The sequence below is a fragment of the Salmo salar genome, chromosome ssa14 (assembly GCF_905237065.1).
Source record: "Salmo salar chromosome ssa14, Ssal_v3.1, whole genome shotgun sequence".
NCBI lineage: Eukaryota > Metazoa > Chordata > Actinopteri > Salmoniformes > Salmonidae > Salmo > Salmo salar.
The window spans coordinates 34,178,489-34,206,270 of record NC_059455.1 but is presented as its reverse complement, the minus strand read 5'-3'; the positions used below and the strand labels follow the sequence as shown (position 1 = coordinate 34,206,270).

General features: G+C 45.1%; 2 protein-coding genes across 3 annotated transcripts; one reads left to right on the top strand and one right to left on the bottom strand.

Annotated features, from left to right (window-relative positions):
• Positions 1-232: 232 nt before the first annotated feature.
• On the bottom strand, positions 233-2,178 carry LOC106569383 (zinc finger protein 233). Its single transcript, XM_014140703.2, has 2 exons — positions 1,808-2,178; positions 233-1,554 (listed from the first exon to the last, which is right to left on the bottom strand). Exons 1-2 carry the CDS (start codon positions 2,088-2,090, stop codon positions 629-631), a joined length of 1,209 nt encoding a protein of 402 aa, XP_013996178.2. The 5' UTR covers positions 2,091-2,178; the 3' UTR covers positions 233-628.
• On the top strand, positions 2,136-26,338 carry tep1 (telomerase-associated protein 1). 2 transcript variants are annotated; one of them, XM_045694256.1, is made up of 56 exons: positions 2,136-2,384; positions 3,331-3,881; positions 4,012-4,179; positions 4,296-4,445; positions 4,558-4,722; positions 6,264-6,401; positions 6,502-6,573; positions 7,634-7,755; positions 7,889-8,046; positions 8,252-8,361; positions 8,613-8,691; positions 8,798-8,990; positions 9,216-9,447; positions 9,749-9,901; positions 10,072-10,146; positions 10,245-10,366; positions 10,606-10,671; positions 10,800-10,946; positions 11,201-11,492; positions 11,682-11,803; positions 11,982-12,095; positions 12,197-12,314; positions 12,409-12,597; positions 12,733-12,917; positions 13,054-13,195; positions 13,499-13,678; positions 13,945-14,037; positions 14,121-14,253; positions 16,111-16,270; positions 16,460-16,596; positions 16,694-16,782; positions 16,873-16,987; positions 17,100-17,144; positions 17,255-17,456; positions 17,575-17,695; positions 17,851-17,975; positions 18,082-18,181; positions 18,273-18,425; positions 18,537-18,749; positions 19,003-19,059; positions 19,148-19,292; positions 19,391-19,615; positions 19,746-19,903; positions 20,399-20,506; positions 20,646-20,750; positions 20,961-21,090; positions 22,676-22,761; positions 22,874-23,009; positions 23,108-23,238; positions 23,344-23,465; positions 23,676-23,807; positions 23,892-23,991; positions 24,107-24,221; positions 24,339-24,421; positions 24,513-24,617; positions 24,736-26,338. In XM_045694256.1, exons 2-56 carry the CDS (start codon positions 3,333-3,335, stop codon positions 24,853-24,855), a joined length of 7,785 nt encoding a protein of 2,594 aa, XP_045550212.1. In that variant the 5' UTR covers positions 2,136-2,384; positions 3,331-3,332; the 3' UTR covers positions 24,856-26,338. The 2 variants fall into 2 exon arrangements, with proteins under 2 accessions (XP_045550212.1, XP_013996177.2); XM_014140702.2 differs by having other exon boundaries at positions 2,158-2,384; positions 3,328-3,881.
• The last annotated feature ends 1,444 nt before the right edge of the window (positions 26,339-27,782 follow it).

Sequence of the window (27,782 nt, the reverse complement as noted above, 5' to 3'; positions counted from 1 at the left end):
CCCCCACCCACACACAAACTGTTGGCTTAAGAGGTTAATAAGGATGGAATTCAGTAGGGTACAACATTACAGAAAGTTCTGTATAAAAATGTAGAAATACATTGTGTATAATAGATATGATTCTCATGTACATCCAAGGACCCATGTCAGTTCTATCTGCAACATTTCAGATGTTAGCCCTCCTGAACATTATCCTGGCACCTATAGAATCCACACACACACACGAAAGGGCTCAAAGTTTGAGAGAATTCACATTTATTCATAAAAATGTATGCATTGACAAAAGCATGTCCATTGTAGTGTTAGTCTGGCATAGCTCTACAAAAACCTAAAGATGATGGAGATCCTCCTCTTAAGCGTTCCTTAAAAGGTTACAAGCAGGAAGCTGTAAACCAGCAACTCTGATCCCTCACTACAGTATATAAGCACCACTAGTGCAACAGTTGTGGTAGGGTCTCACTTTATAGAATGGGAAGACAAAAGTAACACACTGCTGCTTTCTGCAAGAGTGTCTTGATGGTCTCCTCATTAGAAAATGTTTGTCAATGAGGTTGTGTTTCATAATGTGCGGGGTGGGCCCCAGCTGGTTTCTCTAGGATGCTCTAAATTGTCTCGTCATGGTGATGGATCAGTAGACAGTTTGGTTTGTTGTGAGTGCCCTGTGTACTCGCTGGTGTGTGCGGAGATTACTTTGCTGAGCAAAACACCTCCCACACGTGACACAGCTGTACGGTTTCTCTCCCGTATGAATCCGCTGATGCATCTCCAGGTGACCAAACCGGTCAAAGCTCTTTCCACAAAAGGAGCAAACAAACCACTTCTCCCTTGCTAGGGTTCTCCTTGGGGGTACTTTTGCTGAGTGAAAACTATTTGGGGCAAGTGAAAATACATTGTTTAACCAAATGTTGGAATATGCTGCACCCTCATTGGCTAGCGTTTGTTTGTCTGACAGCACTCTGGTAGTTGTCCCATCCTGCCTTCTCTCTGGGTGCATGGTTTCTCTGTGCTGTCCTGGCTGTGCCTGAGCCAAATCTGTAGGGGTACTTCTTCTCACATTCCAAACAGACTGTGCTCGCATCTCTTCTGTCATAACTCTGTTAATGTCACCCATCTCTGATGATGGACCACTATTGAGACCCTCCACTGCACTTTGAATGAGCTGTATGTCTGTATCTTGATCCAGTGGATATTGTTCTGTGCACTTATGGCAATCTGGACCCTCCGAGTCACAGTTGCGCTCTGTTAAAGACGCCCAGAGCTGACTCTCTCTCTCATCCACAGCAAACTCAGTTTCCTCATGATCTGATATCTCTGTGCCATGTTCACTTCCTGATGAATGTAGTGAAATAACATCATACTCCTCCGCTTGCTCTCTCTTCACTAACTCTAGTCCACTACCCTTCTCTCTGTGGCCAGACCTGTACTGTTCATCAAGCCCCTCTACTTCTTCTGCATGTGGCTGTGGTCTATTTCGATCCAGTTGGTCATTTTTCTCTCTGGCGTTCTGCTCAAATGAAGTCCTTTCACTAGCATCCTCATCAGACCCCTTGGACCCTGAAAGTGGAGGTTTTAATGAATTGTCAGAAGCATAACGTTACCGGTATGTCAATATCAAAGTTGAGAGAGAGCACTGCACAATTTAAACAAAGTAAACAATACAACTGAAACCTAGCTACAGTAGTTAGGCATTGTGTTAAAGGATTCAGTCCTACTGCATTTTATATATTTTTGAAGAATTGACCCTTGAGTTGAGAAACATATTTCAGAATTATATTTATATGAATACAGTAAGCAGGAGGTGGCTCACCCTGTCCCTCCTCCGTTCTGCTGGAAGACGACGAGCATGTAGAAGAACAGCCTGCTTCTTGCGTTTTGGACCTCGTCGTTTGCCGTTCGTTCTCCATAAACAATAATTGTCTTTTCAAGGATTCAATTTCATTTTCTCTTCGGCACATTTCCAAGCGTAAAACAGCAAACCCATCATCGAACATTTTACTTATTTCTGCCACCGCAGCTTTGGCCAACACATCCATAACTGAGCTTAATTTGGTTTGAAAAGTAACACAATTAGTCATATTCTGCTGGAACATTTTCTGACTAGTGTTATGTTTCTAAAGATAATTTTCAGTTGGAAACACAAATGTTAGTTTACTAGCTACCACATTGATCGTTTTTACTTCCGCGAAAACAAACGGAGGGGAGGAGCGCCTGGTCATATGATCTCCTACGGTGTCCGTAGAGGATAGCTGTTTAGGTTGTGCGCTCGTCTGACAGACAGCTACATGGCGTAGACGTATGCGGAAATAATATTTAATCTTGCTGCTTTGAACACATATAGAATTATTTGAGAAGTGTTAGCCAGTAGTTGTCCCGCTACTTATTAGGTAAGTTTGAGTCTCTGTTTGTGACTTTCGGAAGACTTAGCTACAGTCACGCCCATTCAAAGTACTTGTAAATCTGGGTAGCCTAGCTACTTCAATGTGCCTTTTGATTACTACCTGGTTTTAGACTTTCATCCCTGTGCAATTCCCAGAATACTGTTCTATGGGCACAATGTATTCTAGTCTGGACATTCGTGTTTCTGTGTTATTAAATTTGTAGGAAGAACATTGATACTTCTGGTCCAGGGCGTTAGTGCGCGTCCCTAACGCCCTGGACCAGAGCTAGGCAGTAATGTACCAATCTATCATTGTGTACAAGCACCACTTCAGTCTGGTGTTCTGGACATGGACAGAACAGCATTGGTGCATGGTTCTGGATTTGTCATTCATTTAATGAGCCAGTCATATCTAAAGCACAAGACAATCTTTTATCTGTGTGTCGAGTGAACTTTGTTCTTTTTTTACCACTCTCTTTGTCATACAAGCGACCCACCCAAACACATGAATGCCATTTTGTATGTTTTACCGTTGACTGTTTAAATAAGACCTGGCTAGAATGCGGATGAACTGCTTATCTCTAACAAACGTAGTCAGTCGAGTTTCAAAGTTTACTTTCCACGTGCACAGGTTACAATAGGTGTAAAACTGTATGATGACATTCTTCCCTTGAGGTACTGTGTAATCTGTTTGTCCTAGAGCTGTGTTTCTCAAACTCTCCTCGGGACCCCAAGGGGTGCACGTTTAGTTTTTTTGCCCTAGCACAACACAGCTAGGGCAAAAACCAGATTATTTGAAACAGCTGTGTAGTGCTGGGGCAAAAACCAAACCGTGCACGCCTTGGGGTCCCGAGGACTGAGTTTGGGAAACGCTGTCCTAGATGTACTGTAAAAAGGACCCTCCCTGTACTGAGTGAATATTTGCCTGACAGTATTGACCTGTCTTCCAGCAGAGATGAAGGTGCTGACTTTGCTCCAGCCTCATGGGGCCCAGGACCAGCAGGCTGCATCAGGGGGGCTCTACTCTAACTACCTTGGCCAGAGCATGGAGAACAGATGCCTGATCCATGCATCTGTGCTGCCTCAGGCCTTCTCTGGACCAGTATCCCAGCCCTCCTCCTGCCCCTCTCTCCAGCCCTCCAGGCTCACCTCCACCACCTCCTCCTTCCTCTCCACTACCACCTCCTCCCTCCTCTCCACTACCACCTCCTCCCTCACTTCTCCCTGTCTTACCTCCCCCCTCCTCACCTCTCCACTCCTCAGCACAGAGAACAAATTCCTAAAGAAGGATTCACTACTCTTCCCTCATTCCCTCTCTCTCCCCTCTCCCTCCCCCCTCCCCCCTCTGTTCTCTTCAACCCTGGCACCCTCTACTCGTGTCCTGCCTCCTACCTGTTCTCTCCCCCCTCCGGTTCTGAATGTAGAAGAGCGGATGGGGGGAGAAGGAAGAATTAGGCAGCCTGCTTCTGAGGACGCGCTGTCTTACTATGAAGAGATGACTGTGGTATATGGCACAATGCATCCTTTTCAGTTTGGCTTTCTGTGATGTAGTTTGCACAAGGTCCCTTCCAATCCTGGCACATTTTGTTGCCATTGTACCAAATGTGTTTTCTTTCCTCCTTATGAAATGGTAGGATTCTGACCAGGACAGCCTCATGACTGAGGCATCCACAGAGATGCCTGTCTTGGACATGGTATTGGATGAAGAGAAGTTGGACCAAACCATGCCATTCGGGAAACAGGAGTTTGGTGAGATGGAGAGGGGGAAAGATGAACTGGAGGAAGAACTGAAAGACAAAAAGGTGAGGGAGTAGATTCTGCATTTAGTCTCGCACAGAAAACCATGTATCTCAACATCAATCTGAACCTCAAAACCATACCCCATAATTTATTTTCCTCACACTTTCCCTTCAATCAGTACCTGCTGCTGAATGAGGTGTGCTGTTCTCTGGTGAATACGAGCACTGCTCCCGGTCAGAAGGACTGGGATGTAGAGGAAAGTGTCTGGAAAAGGATCCAAAACTTGTCCAAAGCCATCTCTACCGACGATCCCCAGTTTCTCCTCAAGGTGTGTGTTTCTGGAGAACCTCTCTTGGTGATGTCCAACTAGGGTCCTCTATGGATTTTGGGGTACATTAAACAGTTATCCTATTTTACCATATTTTCCTGTTCCCCTTTAGGTTGCAGTTTACACCAGACAGGAGTTGAACATCCGTATCACAGCTAACTTCCTTTTGGCTCTTGCTGCCCATCTGCCCACCACTAAGCCACACGTGCGTAGGTACTTCTGTGCAGCTGTGCAGCTACCCTCTGATTGGCTGGAAGTGGTGAGACTCTACAGCACGGTGAGTCTTGGTCAATCTCTGTGAATCTCTTACTAATCTCAACTGCTCTTTGTTTGTCTCTCTCTCTCTACATGTTTTTTTTGTTTTTTAATCTTTAGTTTAACAGGGAAAACAGACTGAGACCTGGATCTCTTTTACGGCTGTGCCCTGTGTAAACATGTTGACATGTACAGTTTTAGGCATACAGACAAGAACATTTCAAACATACAGAACAAAGAAACAATCACAGACAACATCATATTGATCCTCCATAACATTTTTGAAATGGGCAAGGGACACCTGAGTGTCTAACTTAAGTTGGATCGGCAGTTTGTTCCATAAATAAGGTGCAAAGGAACTAAAGGCAGTCCTACCCAACTCTGTGGAGACCGCAGGAGTCTCTAATGTAATCCACATCTGTGATCTGGTTTTAAAATTAGTATATCTAGTGGAAATTAATGATGATATATATATGGAGGTAGTTTTAAAAGAAGTGCTTTATAAATAAACAAGAGAGCATGTTGCTCTCGCCTCACAGATAGAGAGGCCCAACCCACATGTTGATATAGAATACAGTGATGAGTTTTGTAACTCACCCGTGATTAACCTGAGTGCACAATGGTAATAGCATCCAGTGGTTTTAATGTGTTTGCCGATGCATGCATATAGATAATATCACCATAATCTAAAACGGACATAAAAGTGTGACAGACTCAGTAAGGTACAGGACATGTCTCTCTCCTCTCTCTCTCACTCTCATTCTCACACACAGACTCAGTAAGGTACAGGACATGTCTCTCTCCTCTCACTCTCATTCTCACACACAGACTCAGTAAGGTACAGGACATGTCTCTCTCCTCTCACTCTCATTCTCACACACAGACTCAGTAAGGTACAGGACATGTCTCTCTCCTCTCACTCTCATTCTCACACACAGACTCAGTAAGGTACTGCACATGTTTGTCTCTCTCTCTACATTTTATTTATTTTTATTTTATTTATTTAACCTTTATTTAACCAGGTAGGCTAGTTGAGAACAAGTTCTCATTTGCAACTGCGACCTGGCCAAGATAAAGCATAGCAATTCGACACATACAACAACACAGAGTTACACATGGAATAGACAATACATACAGTAAAATAAAACAAAAAGTCTATATACAGTGAGGGTAAATTAAGCCAATAAATAGGCCATGGTGGTGAAGTAATTACAATATAGCAATTAAACACTGGAATGGTAGATGTGCAGAAGATGAATGTGCAAGTAGAGATACTGGGGTGCAAAGGAGCTAAATAAATAAATAAATACAGTATGGGGATGGGGTAGGTAGATGGGCTGTTTACAGATGGGCTATGTACAGGTGCAGTGATCTGTGAGTTGCTCTGACAGCATGTGACAGACTCGGTAAGGTACTGCACATGTTTGTTCATCTTGATCACTTAATGAGTTGTTGTTTGGGAGGCAAGCTGATTTGTAGATCAGGGATTCTGTGCAGAGCTTTGCTCAGGCCGATCCACACCGAATATCTCTCCTAACCTTTCCACTGTGATGTCATCTTCAGTGTTTTGGCCACTCTTTACCCACCTGTCTGAAGAAAGCCCTGGGAGACAAGTTCAAGCAGTTCAATGAGTATCAGCTGGCCAAATACAACACACGCAAACATCGCTGCAAACACAGTTGCTCTAGACCCAAAGGCAAGGTACGGCAAGCGTGTGTACATACACACACACACACACACACACACACACACACCTTGTTTTTTCTCTTCTCCATCTTCTCTCTCTTTCTCTCCATCACAGAAACCATCCACTCAGCAGTTGGAAAAATGGGCGAACATGCTTGGAAGTGATGCCACCAATCTGCAGAAATATGTGAGTGTGGAGCTAGGTTTCCATCCTATTGGTGACAGATTTTCATGTGAATGTTCTAAAATCTGCATGAAGAGAAATACTACATTTCCCACTAGTGGTGTTTCCACCGAACAGACCTGTTGCGGATAACAATCTGTGCATGATGACTTGGTGCACACAGTTTTTATGTTCTGAATAAAAATGTGTTTTAATGCATTTTCAACTCTACCGTTTAGTTTTATCACAGTCTGTTGTGTTAAATAGCAAATTCTTGTCATGTGCACTCTAGCCAACAACTGCTCGCAGATACAGTGCGGGTAGGCTGTGCAGGTAGTCTAGTCTAGATGATGAGATTATTATGGATAAGATTCATATTTTTAAGCATTGATTTTTAAGCATTGATCATCATGTCACCAGAATAAGACCCTCGATTATTTATTGGAAAGGAGCATCGTGCACAGCTCTGTGAAGTTCATTTATTTAATCTGTAGCCTAATAAACTGCAATAAACTGAGTCGTAGTGGGAGTTTTATTAGGCTACAGATTAAATAAATGAACCACACACCATATCATCGCGTGATTCCAAGTTTACATTGATATGATGGTTATCATATCACTATATGCGCATAAAGGTGTTTCCACTGCCATTTTCTTGCTAAATACATTTTACTGACACAAGAAGATCCCACCATGTCGAACAAATAAATTACCTGCTAGCATTTATAAAATTGCATTTTTTTTCCTACAGTATGACTTTACTCCCATAAAACTTGGATGGAAACGTATTTTGTGTTTGTATGTATTGTGTCATATTTTGTGTGTACAGTCTTGTGTTCTCTAGCATGCTAATAATCTCTTTTAGCTGTTGTGATGTCTTGGGAAATGTTGATATGTAGCCTATACTGTGTGTGTGTGTGTGATTTCTCTGTATGAAGCTAGGACAGCAGTCCATAGCCTTACCCATCTTCTGAAACTATATAAACCCACAGCACCCCCCCTAGCTATTTTAAGATTTTGCATGAACTGTAAGTTGCTCCGGATAAGAGTGTCTGCTAAATTACTATAATGTAAATGTTTGCAGTTGAAAATGGAGGAGAGACCAGTGGTGGATAAGAAGCAGAGTGAGTTCAGTCTGAAGAAGATGATCAAGAGGCTCCACATCAAAGAGCCTGCTCAGCATGTCCTGGCCATACTGGGAAAGCGGTACTGTATACCAAACACCGAAGTTGACAGATGTTTTTCTATTTTGCAGATCCAAAGATCTATTAGCTAACATTTTTTTTACTTTTCTGAGCTGTATACAATCTCGATACTGTGCTTTGTATGTGTGTTTCAGGTACCCTGGTGACCCCAAGGCGTTCTCCCGCAGTGGGCTCAGTGGGGTATGGGACAGGGAGCGGGCAGGGCAGCGCATGAAGCTCAAACAGCCAGACACATGGGAACGCAAACTCAGCCAAGAGGGAAACAAAGCCTCCACCTGGGAGAAACTGATAGGTATAGTTAAAAACTCTCTCTCTCTCTCTCACACACACACAAGCATTTCACTACACTCGCATTAACATCTGCTAACCATGTGTATGTGACCAATGAAATTTGACACACACACACACACACACACACACACACACTGTCACAGTGAATCAATGCTGCAGATTGTGGCTGTAATATTGTTATAATGCTGTCCTTATTTATTTTACAGACAGTAACTCTCTGCCCTTCATGGCAATGCTGAGGAACTTGAGGAATATGATAACCCAGGGCATCAGTGAGCGGCATCATCAGAAGATTCTGGGAAGACTGACCTTCAGGGTGAGTAACCATGAATCATTTTATTTTTTTAATTCCCACTTGTTTTATAATATGTTCAAGCAATCGGCAGAATAAATCATTGGACAAATAAAAAATATATTGTCAGCACATGTCCAACATCCATGTAGATTTTGACCTCTAGGATGCAAGTCTAGCAGAGGATCAAATAAAAGTTGCTAGAAATTGCAGTAGGGAATACAGCATGTTTACATTAACACCCATATCCCAATAAAACACTGGTGGTGTTACAGAAAGCAGTGATTCAGAGCAGACAGTTTCCCTTCCGTTTCCTCTCCGCCTATAAGGTCATAATGGAGCTCAACAACATGGGTTAGTATCTTTCACACAAACATACACTCTAGCAACATCAATACATTCTAGTTTGGAGAAGTCTACATTTGATGTTGTCGGACAAAGCTTTACCTCCCTCTTTTAGCCCGTGCATCAGAGAAAGCGGTCTCCAGCTCTAAGGAGATCCTCAGGGGCATTCTGAAGAAGATTCCTAAGAGCAAGAGCCTCAGTCGTCTGGATTGGGAGACGGCTGGGCAGAAGAGGATGAGGGTGGCGTTAGGTGTGCCCTTTGTCTACCGCATCTACAACATGAAGAAGAGTCAGTTGAAGAAAGCCAGGTACAGACAGCAACACCGGGTATTCAGCTGGGAGAGGAATCAGGTGATCCAGACAGGGAAACCAAGAGACATGGGAGATTTGATAATGAATATTTATCAGGTAGAGGAAGTCCAGAGAAAAACTGTAATATTAAAATCTGCATTAATGTGTTTGCGTGATAATAATTAGATGTATGTTTATACTGAGTAAGGAGGATGCACCCTGAAGTGCGTGTGTGTCCACAGCCAGAGACTGTATTCGCAGGCCCTTTTGCAGCAGTACCGCAAGGCTCTGGAAACAGCGGTGCAGATCTCGTGCCGTTACAACGTGCCACCCCTCCCTGGTCGCACCGTCATCTTGTTCGCTGGTAACATGGGTGAGGACAGCACCTGGAGCGCCACTCAGGACTTCTGCTGCCCGTCTGACTTGGAGGCAGAGAATGTAGATGAAGCTAAGGAAGAGAAACTCACACCCTCTGTAAGAACCCTCAACACACTACATCCCTGACCAGAAACAACCCCTAGCCTCTCCCCTCTACGCACTTGTGTAGATCTAAAATAAATGGGGAAGTATAGTCAGTATGGTAGCAGCTTCGCCCTTCCCTCAGACATGCTAGATCACATTGTCTCCATATTGCTTAGACTTGTCCAGTCCTCCCAGACAAGTGCCTAGTGAGTAGGGGCTAGGGATTTTTTTCTAGATGGGGCCACACTACAACGCCTAGCAGCTGTAATCTGTGCTTATTACTGACCCTGATGATTTGTGTATTTCCTCACAGATGCTGGAGGTGGCAGTGTTGCTGTCACTGATGATAGCCCACAGCGCTGAGCATCCCCAGCTGATCCACTTTCACTGGTGGGGTTGTGCAGAAGTAGAGCTCAAGTCAGACGTGCTGTTGGATAATGTCAGGCATGTGATGAAGCAGTTAGAGGTGAGGCTGTTGCTTCCTTTCCCTCACGTCTATCTACACGCTGTTGTAACGGTTTCAATACACTTCCAACATAACGCCATCGCAGTGAAGTCCTTTTAAATAAACTGAAGTGAATATTTAAAGTCTGATGTATTGGAGATTGATAGTAGATTGAATAATTTCTCTAACAGGAGTCTCAGAATGCCTATGACAAGCATGAAACATTCTCTTCTTTCATGACCAGAGAGATGACGCAGAAAAACAAGGTGTGTTTATTTGCACATTTGCACATTTTGAATTGTTTTCAGGGCTCCATTTGACTTAATTGTACTTTGAATTGTGACCTTCCCGTCTTCATTCTCAGGTGGACAATATCATCGTGCTGGGGGATCGTCACTTGGAGAATAACATGGACATAGCGCTTGACCGATACAGGAAGGATGTGAACAACAACACCCTCGTAGTGAAAATCTTCTTTGGGAAAAGGTAGGGGGTGCTTTTCTGTGTGCTGAGCAGCAGCACATCTCTGCCACGTAGGAGAGAGCAAGCAGTGGGCTGTCTCCATACATTTACTATTCTATGAGAAACTACCTTTTCTATAAGACCATGTAGTCACCCTGCTCGCTTTCTTTCCTGGAAGGAGCATTTTCAGTCCATGTTCTATATCCCCAGTGTGTTAACAGCTACAACCTTCGCCATGTATGTCCTGCCTCTGTCTGTTGCAGGACGACAGACCAATCCACAGACAGGAACTGTGTGGTACTCCAAGGCTTCAGCGAGCAGATCCTCAGGCAAGCTTTCTTCTCATTCACCCTCTTGTCTCTGACACACACACACACACACACACACACACACACACACACACACACACACACACATTGTGGCATGGTGTCTCTGAAGTGTTTGTTTAACTCTACAGGTTTGTGGCTGAAAGAGGCTCGTCTAGACTGCTGGATCACGTGGAACACATAGACAAGCTGCATCACATTATCCCGCCACAGGGGGGTGCTAAAGAGGCTGAGCGAGAATCTACCATCACCCCACTTCCTGCCACTCCAAAGCTGAGGTACTGTGGCAGGGCAGGTTGAATACGTTTCCTTCAAAATTGGTTTGGTTGTCCATGATTATCCATACTTGATGATTGGGCTGTCTCTGACAACATAGAGTAGCCATAGGGTTACCAAGAGAACCACAGAGCTGAACGAACACGAAACCAACTGAGCATTACTATCTTTTCTCTCCTCTTGCATCACTGACTCTCTTATCCCCCTCCTTTTCTCTGCCTGTCGTTTGCTCTCTGTCCTACCTGTCTCTTTTTAGATGGCGAATCGTGCGTGTGTTTGTCTCCTCCACGTTCAGAGACATGCACGGTGAGAGAGATGTTTTGGTGCGCAGTGTGTTCCCTGAGCTCCGGCGTCGTGCGGCGCCACACTGCCTCTACCTGCAGGAGGTGGAACTGCGCTGGGGGGTGACTGAGGAGGAGACTGGGCGTGTCGTGGAGCTCTGTCTCTCAGAGGTGTGCCGTAGCCAACTGCTGCTAGGCATTCTGGGAGAGCGATATGGACTGCTGCCTCCCCGTCCATCCCTACCAGACCTCCCACAATACAGCTGGGTAAGGCTTGCCTTCTCAAGACGCTATCTTTCTTTCCATCTCTCTCTTTCTTAGTCCTACTAAGCTGTCTGGTTGCACAAAATGTCATGTTTTTTATCAGGAGAGAAGTTTTATTTGCAGCCACATCTAGTCAGAAAATATGCTTAATAAGCTAAAGATATTTCATGATTTGGTTACCCTTCTCTACAGCTGGATTCTGCTCCATCGGGGTTGTCCATCACCGAGATGGAGATTCGACAGTTCCAGGCCCTTCATCCAGACACAGCTCAGAATCGCATGTTTTGCTACTTCAGGACACCCCACCTGTCTAGGTACACTATCAAATCAGTCCACTTCACTTATCCAGGTTCACGCCTTGAAAAATACTAATTTGTCCAATCCTTCATCTGCCAATGATTCATATGAACAATACAATTATGACTGTATGCATTTGAATATTAAATAATGTTAATAATCATCGTACAATGTTTGTTTCCTGATTTTTCTCAGGTCTGTTCCTGTGGCGTGGAGGTCAGACTTTTCTCCTGAGTCCAAGGAGGCTGAATGTAAGATGGCTGACCTGAAAAGAAGAATAGTGGATAGTGAAGCAAAAGTCACAGAGAAGTGAGCTCAGTTTCTGTTCCTTACACATTGTCTTGAAGTAGCTTTATTAAGGTTATTGGTCTCATGTGCTCTGTCTGTCTCTCTGTCTCTCTCTGTCTCAGTTACCCCTGTGAGTGGGGTGGTGTTGTGGATGGGAAGCCCTATGTGAAAGGCCTGGAGGAGTTTGGGAAGGTGGTGCTTGAGGACCTTTGGGGGGCACTGTTGAAGCAGTTTGTAGAGGTTAGAGACTTTAAAAATGACAGACAACTTAACATTGAAGCCATTTTGAGTTCCACTTCCACCAATCATTGTATTGATGTTGTTTCTCTGACAGGAAACGGATGAAAGTGATTCCAGGCCAGATCTGTCAGCGCAGGAAGTGCACCAGGGTGCCTTGCAGCGGCAGTTCTTTGGCCGTGCCAAGCTGCTCTCTGGGGCGGTGGGGAAGGTGCAGGAGGCTCAGCTCAAAGGAGGAATGGTGCTGCTGGAGGGAGCTCCAGGAGAGGGCAAGACTGTCTTCATGGTAAACCATAGCAGCAGCTTTAGCAGAGATACACAAACATAATTTATTCGCTCAGTATAAAGATATTATCCATCTTTTAGTCCTACCCGGTTTCTGTAAGGTTTTTCTCATAAATTGTCTCCTCCCTTCACACAGGCTGCTCTGGCGAACGCCCTAAGAACTCCTACCAAGTCCCAGAAAACCCCTAGAGGTGATGTCATCTCATTTTCCACTGCTGCTACCCAATCAGCATGCACTGTGGAAAACCTTCTACGCTGCCTTGTACAGTGGTTACGGAGAGGCAATGAAAAAGAAGACTTGCCTCTCCCTTCCTCTTATAAGTGAGTGCAGACAGCAAACATTTTATCCAGATTTTGTCAAATGGCCTTTCAATGACCCTGCCAATAAATGTGCTTGAGTCAATAGGAAGGGCCAATGCTGCTGAAGACTAATCCAATCATATCTGTTTTATCATAGAGATCTGCTGACAGAATTCCACTCCCAGTTGAGTGACACCAGGAAGGACCAACCACTGGCCCTGCTAGTTGATGGGGCAGAGCATGTGCAGGATGGTACAGGACAGCTGACCTCTGATTGGATACCACAGCACCTTCCTCAGGTCAGAAACTCAGCCTAAATGTACACAGACGTTTTCAGTTTATCTGTGTACATGGTGACCACAGGAGGTTGATGGCACCTTAATTGGGGAGGACGGGCTGGTGGTAATGGCTGGAGTAGAATTGGTGGAATGTTATCAAACGCATGGTTTCCATGTGTTTGATGCCATTCTGTTCGCTCCGTTCCAGACATTGAGCCTCCCCACAGCAGCCTCCACTGATTGTGATGTAGTATCATATAGTATAGGATTTAACATAACGCATACAAAACTTCTACTCTTTCTTCTGTTGTGTTCTTCTGACAGGGTGTGTCATTGGTGCTGAGTGTCACCTCCACTTCGGCCCTGCTGCGAGTCCTCGCCAAGAGGAAACGGGCCTTCTTGTTTCCTTTAGGACAGCTTTCTTTGCCGGACAGAAAGGAGATAGTTCAGAAGGAACTTGGCGTTTACGGGAAGAAGCTTAGTGACTCCGCTTTCAATAATCAGGTTATTATCTTTACATTTTAGTAATTTAGCAGCTGCTCTTATCCAGAGCAACTTACAGTAGTGAGTGGATACTTTTTTTGTACTGGTCCATCGTGGTAATCAAACCCACAACCCTGGTGTTGCAAGCACCATGCTCTACCAACTGAGCCACATGGGACCCCATATCATCACTCTGAAAAGCCAACTAACAGTGTTGTGAATAGTATGACCTGCTCTGTATAATTTTGTCACCATTAATTAACTATTGTCTCTGTGTACCTGTATAGCTTCAGACACTTCTGATGAAGAAGGGAGCAGTGAGTCCACTTTATCTGCACCTGGCCTGTGAGGATCTGAGGAACTTTGCCTCCTTTGAAAAGGTCAGACATCATGCATGTCACATTGACCCGACCCATAGTCATGATGATCTGTGTCAGATGATGAATAAGTGTCTGTGTTCCAGATGAAGGAGAGCCTCCAGGCTCTTCCTCCGTCTCTGAGTGAGCTGGTGCAGCACAGCCTGAGCAGACTGCAGTCCCAGTACAGAGAAGTGGGACTGGGCTGGGCGTTAGCCGCCTTGACTGTCAGCAGCAACGGTGAGAGCCAGGGCACTTCAAAACCACCTTATTCACTAACTGCATCCACTGTCTTTTCAACACACACACATACAGTTGAAGTTGGAAGTTTACATACACCTTAGCCAAATACATTTAAACTCAGTTTTTCACAATTCCTGACATTTAATCCTAGGAAAAATTCCCTGTCTTAGGTCAGTTAGGATCACCACTTTTATTTTAAGAATGTGAAATCTCAGAATAATAGTAGTGATTTTATTTCAGCTTTTATTTCTTTCATCACATTCCCAGTGGGTCAGAAGTTTACAAACACTCAATTAGTATTTGGTAGCATTGCCTTTAAATTGTTTAACTTGGGTGAATTTTAGCCCATTCCTCCTGACAGAGCTGGTGTAACTGAGTCAGGTTTGTAGGCCTCCTTGCTCGCACACGCTTTTTCAGTTCTTCCCACAAATTTCCTATAGGATTGAGGTCAGGGCTTTGTGATGGCCTCTCCAATACCTTGACTTTGTTGTCCTTAAGCCATTTTGCCACAACTTTGGAAGTATGCTTGAGGTCATTGTTCATTTGAAAGACCCGTTTGCGAGCAAGCTTTAACTTCCTGACTGATGTCTTGAGATGTTACTTTAATATACCCACATCATTTTCCTGCCTCATGATGCCATCTATTTTGTGAAGTGCACCAGTCCCTCCTGCAGCAAAGCACCCCCACAACATGATGCTGCCACCCCCGTGCTTCACGGTTGGGATGGTGTTCTTCGGCTTGCAAGCATCCCTCTTTTTCCTCCAAACATAACGATGGTCATTATGGCCAAACGGTTCTATTTTTGTTTCATCAGACCAGAGGATATTTCTCCAGAAAGTACGATCTTTGTCCCCATGTGCAGTTGCAAACCGTAGTCTGGCTTTTTTATGGTGGTTTTGGAGCAGTGGCTTCTTCCTTGCTGAGTGGCCTTTCAGGTTATGTCGATATAGGACTCGTTTTACTGTGGATATAGATACTTTGGACCTGCTTACTCCAGCATCTTCCCAAGGTCCTTTGCTGTTGTTCTGGGATTGATTTGCACTTTTCACACCAAAGTACGTTCATCTCTAGGAGACAGAACGCGTCTCCTTCCTGAGCGGTATGACGGCTGCGTGGTCCCATGGTGTTTATACTTGCGTACTATTGTTTGTACAGATGAACGTGGTACCTTCAGGCGTTTGGAAATTGCTCCCAAGGATGAACCTGACTTGTGGAGGTCTGCAATTTTTTTTCTGAGGTCTTGGCTGATTTCTTTAGATTTTCCCATGATGTCAAGCAAAGAGGTGCTGAGTTTGAAGGTAGGCCTTGAAATACATTCACAGGTACATCTCCAATTGACTCAAATGATGTCTATCAGAAGCTTCTAAAGCCATGACTTCATTTTCTGGAATTTTCCAAGCTGTTTAAAGGCACAGTCAACTTAGTGTATGTAAACTTCTGACCGACTGGAATTGTGATGCAGTGAATTATAAGTGAAATAATCTGTCTGTAAATAATTGTTGGTAAAATTATTTGTCATGCACAAAGTAAATGTCTTGCCAAAACTATAGTTTATTAACAAGAAATTTGTGGAGTGGTTGAAAAATACGTTTTAATGACGCCAACCTTAGTGTATGTAAACTTCTGACTTCGACTGTACGTCCTATATGTTACCCAAAACCTATTTTGGACATTCCTTACCTGGTGGCTGATGGTGGTGTGGACAAACTTTTATATCTGCTCAAGTGACTCCAGTGGCTAAAATCTACCACTCACTAATATTCAGACCCTACTTACTAATCACATTTACTCATCTCACTCAGCAATGGTGCTCTGTGACATGTCATGACAATTCCCCCCTGGTTCCATTGCAGGCCTGAGGGAGAGCGACCTATATGCTATACTGAACATGTGCAACGGCCTGACCTCTGGAGGTGAGAAGGCAACATGGCAGGATATGCTTCACTTGGCCAGAAAGCCCATAAAGCGTGTCCCAATGGCAAACTTCTCCCACATGGTGCGGAGTCTACAGAGGTATGAGACTGTGTCAGATGATGGGCAGTCGGAGGTCAGACTTGGGTTGATGAGGCAATCAAACTAATATTGGCTGATGTTTAATTCTCTACCCTTCTCCCAGAAGTGTTCACTCCCTCTCATGGAATGCGCTGTTGTAAGGAATTGAACGTAAACACAGTCCATCTCTTTGTTGACTCTGTTCTGCAGCCTGATTGATCCATCCCGCTGTTACGGCCCGGATGACCTCCTGGCACTGACCAATCCCGAGGTCAAGCTGGCCTTTAAAAAAGAGCTCCTCCTACCAGGAGAGGCTGACTGGACCAGGGCTCATATCCTGTTGGCAGGTAGCTACTATTATAAAGATCCTACACACAAATTCACTGCTTACATCTGTATATAATCAAACATGGATACACAAGGATTTGTTTATTTCTCTCCCAGCCCATCTTTGGGTGCTGGCAGATCCTCAGGGAACATGCACATTTCTTCACTGTGAGGCCAGCTCCATCATGAACCTGCCATTCCACCTGGTCAGTGACACTTCCTCTCGCTTTTAACCTCTCTCCCAGTTGACCTCTGTGTCACTGACCACACCTTAACACTTGGTTGTCTTTGTTCAGATGAGAAGTGGCCAGTGGGAGGCGCTGCATTGCCTGCTCTCTAGTTATAATTTCCTGTTTGCCAGTGTGCGCCATGGCCTCCTGCACCACCTCCTGGAGACCTACAGCTTGTTTGGTAAGTCACCTCTCTGGAGAAATGGAAGTACTTCATTCGATGATGGGTGTTAGGTTATCTAGTAACTTTTAATCTACTCTACTTCCACTTTTTATTATTCTCTTCACTGCAGGCAAGAGGTTCAAGTCGGAAGGTATTGGTTCATGGGACACTTTAGGTAAAATAATTGATCTCTTTTTACCGGTTACCTGCATAGAAAAGTCTCTAGAATCTGTTCCTCAGACAGAAAGCCGAGAGTTGAGTCTTCCTCTCCTTTTTCCTCTGAAGACCAGAGCTGTCTGACAGATTGTCTCGGGTTCCTGCAGCGCCATGCTCCCATCCTGTCCTCATGGCCAGCCCTGTTTCTGCAGCAAGCTCTCAACGAGCCCAACCACACTGACGCCCATGTATGGGCACAAGGCATGATGGGAAAAGGGGTGCACGTGATGAGGTGTCTGAACAATGAACAACATACCCAGACGGAAACCAGGTAGCTAATCTGATTTTTACAGTTATTGCAGTTAGACCATATTGGTCTCTGTGTTCCCTACCTCAGTGAATTAGTTATATTGTTATCTTGGTGATGCTGGTGTCCTCTGTTACCACAGTAAGCTGGTCTCCACCTTCTCCTCTGAGCCCACCTGTGTGGTTGTGAGTCCAGGGGGTGGGGTTATGGCAGTAGGGACTGGACAGGGCACCCTCCACCTCATCCACACAGAGACTGGACAGGTAAACTCCTGCTCTCTTTTCATAACAACAATATGCCACTGACCTAACAGACTAGGAAAGGACAATATGCCACCATCAGCACTAAAATATGACAGTAATATCTTTCAAATGCTCCATCTTTGAATCTAAGTCCATTTTACCTTGACCGTTAACAGGAAGTGAGGTCACTGGTGAGCAGCTGTGACGGAATCTCAGGATGTGTCTTTCTGAGGGAGGGGCTTATGGGAACTACTTCATTTGATGGACGGATTGAATTGTGGGATGTTGAAAATGGCTGCAGGTGAGACAATGCTTGGAATAAAAAAAAAAGTTCCCAAGGCCTATATGGGATTACGAAATTCCAATCTTGCAGACATACGAAATGGTCAACTGTCTTGTCTTTCTAGAACTGCCCTCATCGATGGCCACTCAAACAGAATAACAGGAAGTGACGTCAGTGCAGACAGGAAGCACCTTGCAACTGTGTCTCTGGACTTAAGCCTTAAAGTGAGTCTCACATCAAGACTATGCCAGTCTCTCTGATTACTACTTCAGCCATTCATTTGAACGTTAATGTTATCAATGTTATTCTCCACAGGTGTGGTCATCTCCAAAGGGCAGTCTGGTCACAGCCCTCTCCAGCACTAGCCCTCTGAACTGTGTGACCTTTGACCCCGAAGGTCATCTTGTGGCAGCTGGGGGTTGGGATGGGGCTGTGCGTCTCTGGAACTGGCTGAAGGGTGAAGTTACGGTTAGTCGAATGAAGGACCATATTGCAGCGAGAGATGTCACACTGTTAGATGTTTTATTCGCTTGTTTTAAAACAACCTTTCTTTCATCATTCCTCCTTCCTCCCTTCCAGACTCTCTCTGGTCATCAGAGGTCAGTACGCAGTCTGTCTTTCTCTCCCTCCTCTTCTCTGCTATGCTCTGGCTGTCTGTCTGGAGAGGTGAGGCTGTGGTCAGTTCCAGCCTCTACCTGTGTGGGGCGCTACCAGGCTCACAGCGGATCTACAGAGGTGCTCACCTTCCTGCTGGGAGGGACGGTACTCCTGAGTGCTGGATCTGACCACACGGTGAGAAGGATGGTTTACACACATACACACATGGAAGATCTCAGTTGCATACTCCTTGCATCCTCTCCTTGTCAAAACCCATTGGAGGAGAAGTTTCAGAGAGGAGGGACCTCTGGCTTTCTCATCCAATGGGTTTTGAGGAGATGAGGAGAGCGGATGCGAGGAGTAAGCAATTGAGATCTTCCCATATGCACGCACACACACACACACTTTGAGAGGTTCCTTATGTGCCTGTCCCCCCCTTCCTCCACAGGTCCAGTTATGGTCAGGTGGTCTAGGTCGCTCTGTGAATGTATTTGGAGAATCCAAGGTATGCTGTTCCACTCATGTTTCAGAAGTTCCTCAATTTCCATTTCTGTCACTTGGAATCTCAAAAATCACTTTGTTTGCCTTGACAGGAGTCTGTTATTCAGGAGTCTGTTATTCAGAAGGGAAAGAAGATGTCAACCACGGAGCCCGCTGCTCTATGTGTGGCTGTCACTGGTGGTTATGCTGCAGTGGGTTACCATGGTGATGGGTTGAAGCTCTTCAGTCTTGAATCAGGTATATGGTTTTAAGTTTGCCAACAAACACAACTCTGCAAGCCAAGGAAATGAATCAATTTAATGAATCACTTAACACACTCCAACCCTATTGCGCAGGTGAGAGGACATGGGCTAGCAAGGACCTGCGGGTGTCTATCCTCTGCCTGATGTGGCTGGCTGCAGACGAACCTGAGCTGCTGGTGTCTGGGGGCGGGGACCAGCGGCTGAGGGTGTGGAGACAGGAGGAGGAGGCAGGCATGGTGCTGCTGGGATGTTTTGGGGTGCAACAAGGCCCCATCCTGGCCCTGGCACAAAACTCCTCTTATCTGGCCTCTGCCTCAGGTCAGACCAAGAACTTAAACACTCATTAAACACTCAGTTGATCAATAGTAAACTCATTTTGTACTAATCACTAATTCATCTAATCATTTTATTAAGACAATTTACTAACTTTCTCCATCTCTTTCCTCAGATGACTGCTCCATTGCTCTGTGGGCAGTGAAGGACTTGACCTCTGACCCCTGGGTTGACCCCAGTGTGATTTCTGTCCTGAGAGGTCACAGTGGAGGGGTCACATGCCTGGCCTTCAATCTAACTGGGGAGGAGTTGCTGTCTGGTGGAAAAGATCAGGTATAGGTTTAAAGAGTGTGTTCATATTTGAGTTTCGTTTGGTGTGTAATCTCAGTTAACCCAGAACTAAAGTGGTCAGATGCTCGATTTTAAGTTCTGGGTCCATACGTGTTAAAGGAAGAGAGAGAATGAGGATCGGAACTAAGAGCTCCACCCACTCTCTTTGCAAGTTACGGGCAAGTCTATGGGCCAAATGTCCCCTTCAGAAATGTGAAAGTTGTGAACACCTGTGAAATCGTGTTTTGTCCAAATAACCATTGACAAAAAACCCAAGCACTGAAACTAATGCTGCTCGTTATCTCATGCATCCCGTTGTATCATGACAGATCTATGGTACCAGTTGTTTACGTAGTCAGTCCATGAGGGATTAGTTGGTGTGTTGCAATTTTACTTTTATTGTGAATAGTGGGAATGTTGTTGATGGAAACAACCAAGAATATTAAGAGCTGTCTGTTACTTGTGACAGTTGTAGAGATAATGTGACTTTCTTTTCAGGTTCTAATGGTGTGGAATACCAGTTCCTCTCCTCCTACTCTCACTCAGTCTCTACCACACTGCCATGGAGACTGGATAACTGGCTGTGTCTGGGGCCCAAACTGTGTGGTGAGTGTCTGGATAGTGTTTTTTTCTTCTATGACTTTGTCCTTTTGTTGCCTGTTTTTATCTGATGATAATTCCCATTTCAACAAGAAAGAGACTTCTGAATTAAACCCAAGTAACTTACTGTCTGTTTGACTCTCAGGTGAGCTGTTCCAGTGACTGCAAGATTCGTGTGTGGGACCTACAGAAAGGTCGCAGTGTGAGAGAGATCCTGGCGAGATCCTCCCTCAGTGCAGTCTGCTGCCTGGTGAGTCTAACAATAGGGGGCAATGTGGACCTCTCTAAAATAGTACTGGATGGATGGCTTTAAACTCTAGTCTTAATGGAGAAGGTGTTGAGGGGAAAAAAAGTCTGTCTTCACGGCGAAATTGTGGTGTCTATATGTAATGAGGCACTGTAAGTTGTGATGGTGTTTCCATTTTGTCTTGATGTTTGTGTTGTCTTGGGGGGTGCGCAGGGAGAGTTTGTGATAGCAGGCTGTGCCGAGGGGGAGCTGCACGTGTGGAAATGGGATTCAGGGATGGAAATCAGCACGATTTCAGCTCACAGGTCACGCATACACCACTGCTCTGTGCTACCTGACCCAGGTATTGCATCTTTACTAAATACACTGCTCAAAAAAATAAAGGGAACACTTAAACAACACAATGTAACTCCAAGTCAATCACACTTCTGTGAAATCAAACTGTCCACTTAGGAAGCAACACTGATTGACAATAAATGTCACAGGCTGTTGTGCAAATGGAATAGACAACAGGTGGAAATTATAGGCAATTAGCAAGACACCCCCAATAAAGGAGTGGTTCTGCAGGTGGGGACCACAGACCACTTCTCAGTTCCTATGCTTCCTGGCTGATGTTTTGGTCACTTTTGAATGCTGGCGGTGCTTTCACTCTAGTGGTAGCATGAGACGGAGTCTACAACCCACACAAGTGGCTCAGGTAGTGCAGCTCATCCAGGATGGCACATCAATGCGAGCTGTGGCATGAAGGTTTGCTGTGTCTGTCAGCGTAGTGTCTAGAGCATGGAGGCGCTACCAGGAGACAGGCCAGTACATCAGGAGACGTGGAGGAGGCCGTAGGAGGGCAACAACCCAGCAGCAGGACCGCTACCTCCGCCTTTGTGCAAGGAGGAGCAGGAGAAGCACTGCCAGAGCCCTGCAAAATGACCTCCAGCAGGCCACAAATGTGCATGTGTCTGCTCAAACGGTCAGAAACAGACTCCATGAGGGTGGTATGAGGGCCCGACATCCACAGGTGGGGGTTGTGCTTACAGCCCAACACCGTGCAGGACGTTTGGCATTTGCCAGAGAACACCAAGATTGGCAAATTCGCCACTGGCGCCCTGTGCTCTTCACAGGTGAAAGCAGGTTCACACTGAGCACGTGACAGACGTGACAGAGTCTGGAGACGCCGTGGAGAACGTTCTGCTGCCTGCAACATCCTCCAGCATGACTGGTTTGGCGGTGGGTCAGTCATGGTGTGGGGTGGCATTTCTTTGGGGGGCCGCACAGTTCTCCATGTGCTCGCCAGAGGTAGCCTGACTGCCATTAGGTACCGAGATGAGATCCTCAGACCCCTTGTGAGACCATATGCTGGTGCGGTTGGCCCTGGGTTCCTCCTAATGCAAGACAATGCTAGACCTCATGTGGCTGGAGTGTGTCAGCAGTTCCTGCAAGAGGAAGGCATTGATGCTATGGGGCCCGTCCGTTCCCCAAACCTGAATCCAATTGAGCACATCTGGGACATCATGTCTCGCTCCATCCACCAACGCCACGTTGCACCACAGACTGTCCAGGAGTTGGCGGATGCTTTAGTCCAGGTCTGGGAGGAGATCCCTCAGGAGACCATCCACCACCTCATCAGAAGCATGCCCAGGCGTTGTAGGGAGGTCATACAGGCACGTGGAGGCCACACACACTACTGAGCCTCATTTTGACTTGTTTTAAAGACATTACATCAAAGTTGGATCAGCCTGTAGTGTGGTTTTTCCACTTTAATTTTGAGTGTGACTCCAAATCCAGACCTCCATGGGTTGATAAATTGGATTTAAGTGTTCCCTTTATTTTTTTGAGCAGTATACTTATTAATATTATTCCCCTTTTCAAAAATACTATGATACACATAGCATTGTGGTCATATAGTGTATTGTTCCTAAATGTTTTATATTCAGACAAGACCAAGGAGACTAAGCAGGAGGACATGGTGGTTGCTACGGCATCTGATGATGGCACAGTGAAGCTGTGGCACCCCTTCCAGGTGAGATTAATGCAATTTTCTTGTAATTTCTAGGATTTAGGTTGATTTGAATAAGATACATGTATCAATATGCAGTGATGCTTGGTCTGATTATCTCTTTGCCTAATTCTAGGTACAGCATCACAGCACCTTGCAAGGCCACAGCGGAGGGATACATGGAGCAGTCTCAAAGCAGGAAGGAGTCCCGGCATTCCTCACTGTTTCTCAAGATCGGTCGTTGAGGTCTTGGAGCGTTGCTGCAGCAATGGGTAACACATTTAGAAACCTGAATTGTCAACCTAAACCAATCCTCCAATTTCTATACTTGTTTTATTGATTCATTTCCCCTCTTTATTTTTTCCTCCAGAGAGTCCTCTCAACCAGAGGGGCACTGTTACCGCTCTGTCCTTCTGCCAGAGTGGGGATTTGCTACTGTCTGGCTATGAGTCTGGCAGAGTGGAGCTATGGAAACACAATTCTGCAGTTGGCCACAAAAAGGTATCTCCATACAGTGCCAACCATTCAGCACCTTGTAGTGTTGTGATTCTCTCATTGACTAATAGAACAAAGTTGGTTTATCTTTGATTTGCTTGTGTCGCTCAGGTGTCTGACAGTAGTGTAACAGCGATATGCTCCATGCCTGATGACCAGTTTGCTGTGGGATGCAGGCAACGCTCTGTGTCAGTGTGGAAGGTGGAGTGGAATCCTCAGCACAACGCTGCAAGGTCAGCTCTTGGCTATTATATGTCAAGTTTTCACAGTATGGTGACGGTTGCTGTTGGCCCAATTTGGCATTTGTGCGAGATTGATTCAGGAAATATCTGCTGGTTGCAAATTTGTAAAACTTTCAGTAGTACATGGATTACATTTTAGTCTATTTGTTCTTGTACACCTGCATTGCATGCCGGCAAAGACTGTCATCCTTTTGTCCCTAGTCTGTTGAAGGTCTCCACATACTCAGTGCCTACCCCAGTGATGCACCTGTACTACTGCTCCATCCTGCTGGGAACCTGTGAGGATGGAAATATCATCAATGTCCTCGCTGACGCTGATAGAGAAATTGACAAGTAAAGCACTCACTCACTTATGCTATACACATTATTAGATGAAAAATACTGACTTGAAATGTACATAACTTGCCTAAATTGCAGTTGGAAGGATGACACACAAATTCTTGGGATGGTGGCCAATGATGAAAAAAGCACTTGGCTGGTGGGCGAAAAGAAAGGACAGATTGTGCTTGGCTTCATGGTAAGTTTACCACCATCACCGACATAATCATCATCAATGACCTGCTGCTGTTTTAGATAGTTTTAATAAGAGTTCTATTGGTAGATTATAATATGGTCCTATCTGCCTTCCCTAGTATGCCATGGGCCCAAAGACTGACCTGCAGTCATCATGTGGTAAAATTGAGCTAGAAATGGAGGAGACTTGTGGTGGAAAAGGTGGCTGGATAACTGCTGTGACTGTGGAAAGAGGTAGCTGCACTGCAGTACAATGACACTCACATACTCATATTAATTTTGATACTACTTGTGAATCATCTGTAAATTAATAATTTATTAACTGCACTGTAATTTGTGTCCTGTCTCCAGAGTTGGTGGTGTGTGGAGATTCCAAGGGGAATATGTGGTTCAACCAGCCACCAAACATCAACTCCTGGAGCAGCAGGAAACCTGTAAGATCTCTCCCTTTTCTCTGATGGTGACTGTCTTGAAGAGGAAACTGTTGTCTTATTTTCTATGATCATTTTGATGGATTTTCCCTAGGCACACAGTGACAGGATCAGTGTTCTGAGACTCACCAACAGCACTATCATCTCGGCGTCCCATGACAGAACGGTCAAAATGTGGGACAGAAACACCAAGAAACAGGTGCATGTCATTCTAACTCTTTCACGCGCTCAAATAATTTCACAAAGAACAGATGAATAGTCACAGTAATGCTGTGTGTGTGCACGCGCTTACACTAGCTCTCTGTGTTTTTGCTCAGGTGGGTGTGTTTGTGTGTGCGGGTCCTGTTCTGGTCTTGGAGGTGAACCCACACTGCTCCAGTGAACTGGTGTGTGGCGATGGACTGGGCCAGCTCTACTTCCTCTCCTGGAGAGAATAACCACCCAGTGTACACACAGTCATTGTATACACACACGGAGTCATAGTTAACTTATTCTCACACAGATATACACTGTATATACAAAAGTATGTGGACACCCCTTCAAATTAGTGGATTCTGCTATTTCAGCCACACATTCTTGCATTGACATTTTTGTAATTTAGCAGATGCACTTATCCAGAGTGACTAAAGGTTAGTGCATTCATCTTAAGATAGCTAGGTGGGACAACCACATATCACAGGCATAGAAAGTAAAAATGTTCCTCTAACGTAGCTGTCAGAGCTTGGGGGGGCCATGCAATCTCCATAGAAAACATTGGCAATAGAATGGGCTTACTGAAGAGCTCAGTGACTTTCAATGTGGCACCATCATAGGATGCCACCTTTCCAACAAGTCAGTTCGTCAAATTTCTGCCCTGCAGAACGGGACTGCTCACAGAACGGGACCGCCAAAGAGTGTAAAACATTGTCTGTCCTTGATTGCAACACTCATTACAGAGTTCCAAACTGCATCAGGACGTAACGTCAGCACAAGAACTGTTCGTCGGGAGCTTCATGAAATGGGTTTCCATGGCCAAGCAGCCACAGACAAGCCTAAGATCACCATGCACAATGCCAAGCGTCGGCTGGGGTGGTGTAAAGCTCGCCGCCATTGGACTCTGGAGCATTCTCTGGAGTGATGAATCATGCTTCACCATCTGGCAGTCCGACGGAGGAATCTGGGTTTGGCAGATGCCAGGAGAACGCTACCTGCCCCAATGCATAGTGCCAACTGTAAAGTTTGGTGGGGGAGGAATAATGGTCTGGGGATGTTTTTCATGGTTCAGGCTAGGCCTTTTAGTTCCAATGAAGGAAAATCTTACCGCTACAGCATAGAATTAGATAATTCTGTGCTTCCAAATTTGTGGCAACAGTTTGGGGCAGGCCCTTTCCTGTTTCAGCATGACAATGCACCCATAGAGAAATGGTTTGTTGAGATCGGTGTGGAAGAATTTGACTGGCCTGTACAGAGCCCTGACCTCAACCCCATTGAACACCTTTGGGATGAATTGGAACGCTGACTGCAAGCCAGGCCTTATCGCCCAACATCAGTGCTCGACCTCACTAATGCTCTTGTGGCTGAATGGAAGCAAGTCCCCGCAGCAATGTTCCAACATCTAGTGGATAGCCTTCCCAGAAGCCTGGAAGCTATTATAGCAGCAAAGGGGAGACCAACTTCATATTAATGCCCATGATGAGATGTTTGACAAGCAGGTGTCCACATACTTTTGGTCATGTAGTCTATCAGTACTACTGTACTTTTATGAATATTCTCTCAAGCAGCTCAATCAACACTACCTGCTATCTTCTACATACATCTAATATCTCTACTTATATGTACATGCCTTTAAAACCTAAGAGAAGGACCTCTGAATGTTAATCAGCTATAATGCATGTAGTATGCAATAGTTACCTGAAATAAAGTGTGTGGGTGTGTGATCTATCTCTCGCTCTCTCATACAGTACCAGTCAAAAGTTTGAACACAGCTACTCATTCAAGGGTTTTTCTTTATTTTGACAAATTATTTTACATTGAAGAAATCAAAACTATGAAGTAACACATGGAATCACGTAGGAACCAAAAAAGTGTTATAAAATCTATTTTGATTTGTTTATTTTAGATTCTTCAAAGTAGCCACCCTTGATGACAGCTTTGCACACTCTTAGTGTTCTCTCAACCAGCTTCACCTTGAATGCTTTTCCAACAGTCTTGAAGGAGTTCCCACATATGCTGAGCACTTGTTGGCTGCTTTTCCTTTACTCTGCGGTCCATCTCATCCCAAACCACCTGTGTAGGGTTGAGGTCAGGTATTATTCAAAAATGGATAAATTATTATTTTTACTAAATCTACACACAATACCCCATAATGACAAAGCAAAACATTTTTTTTTTTTGCAAATGTATTAAAAATACCAATAGAAATAGCTTATTTACATAAGTATTCAGACCCTTTGCTATAAGACTAGAAATTGAGCTCAGGTGCATTCTGTTTCCATTGATCATCCTGATGTTTCTACATCCTGATTGGAGTCCACCTGTGGTAAATTCAATTGATTGGCCATGATTTGGAATAGCACACACTTGTCTATATTCGGTCCCACAGTTGACAGTGCATGTCAGAACAAAAACCAAGCCATCAGGTCGAAGGAATTGTCTGTAGAGCTCCGATACATGATTGTTGTCGAGGCAAAGCTCTGGGGAAGTGTACCAAAACATTTCTGCAGCATTGAAGGTCCCCAAGAACAAAGTGGCCTTCATCATTCTTAAATGGAAGAAGTTTGGAAACACAAAGACTTCCTTGAGCTGGCTGCCAGGACAAACTGAGCAATCAGGAGGGAAGGGCCTTGGTTAGGGAGGTGACCAAGAACCTGATGGTCACTCTGACAGAGCTCCTCTGTGGAGATGGGAGAACCTTCCAGAAAGACAACCAACTCTGCAGCACTCCGCCAATCAGGCCTTAATAGTAGAGTGGCCAGACGGAAGCCACTCCTTAGTAAAAGGCACATGACAGCCATCTTAGAGTTTGCCAAAAGGCACCTAAGGGACTTTGACCATGAGAAACAAGATTCTCTAGTCACGATCAAACTCTTTGGCCTAAAGGCCAAACGTCACGTCTCGAGGAAACCTGGCACCATCCCTACGGTGAAACGCGGTGGTGGCAGCATCATGCTGTGGGGATGTTTTTCAGGGACTGGGAGACTAGTCAAGATCGAGGGAAAGATGAACGGCCCAAAGTACAGAGAGATCCTTGATGAAAACCTGCTCCAGAGCGCTTAGGACCTCAGATTGGGGTGGAGGTTCCCCTTCCAACAGGACAACGACCCTAACCACACAGCCAAGACAACGCAGAAGTGGCTTTGGGACAAGTCTCTAAATGTCCTTGAGT

What these genes read in the sequence shown, in the direction of transcription:
- LOC106569383 (XM_014140703.2), bottom strand. Translation starts at nt 2,090, where the DNA reads ATGTTCCAGCAGAATATGACTAATTGTGTTACTTTTCAAACCAAATTA. An exon ending in CAGAACGGAGGAGGGACAGG is followed by an intron (nt 1,555 to 1,807) that starts GTGAGCCACCTC and finishes CTCCACTTTCAG; the next exon opens with GGTCCAAGGGGTCTGATGAG.
- tep1 (XM_045694256.1), top strand. Translation starts at nt 3,333, where the DNA reads ATGAAGGTGCTGACTTTGCTCCAGCCTCATGGGGCCCAGGACCAGCAG. An exon ending in CACCTGGGAGAAACTGATAG is followed by an intron (nt 8,047 to 8,251) that starts GTATAGTTAAAA and finishes TTTATTTTACAG; the next exon opens with ACAGTAACTCTCTGCCCTTC. An exon ending in GATGTTGAAAATGGCTGCAG is followed by an intron (nt 17,976 to 18,081) that starts GTGAGACAATGC and finishes TTGTCTTTCTAG; the next exon opens with AACTGCCCTCATCGATGGCC.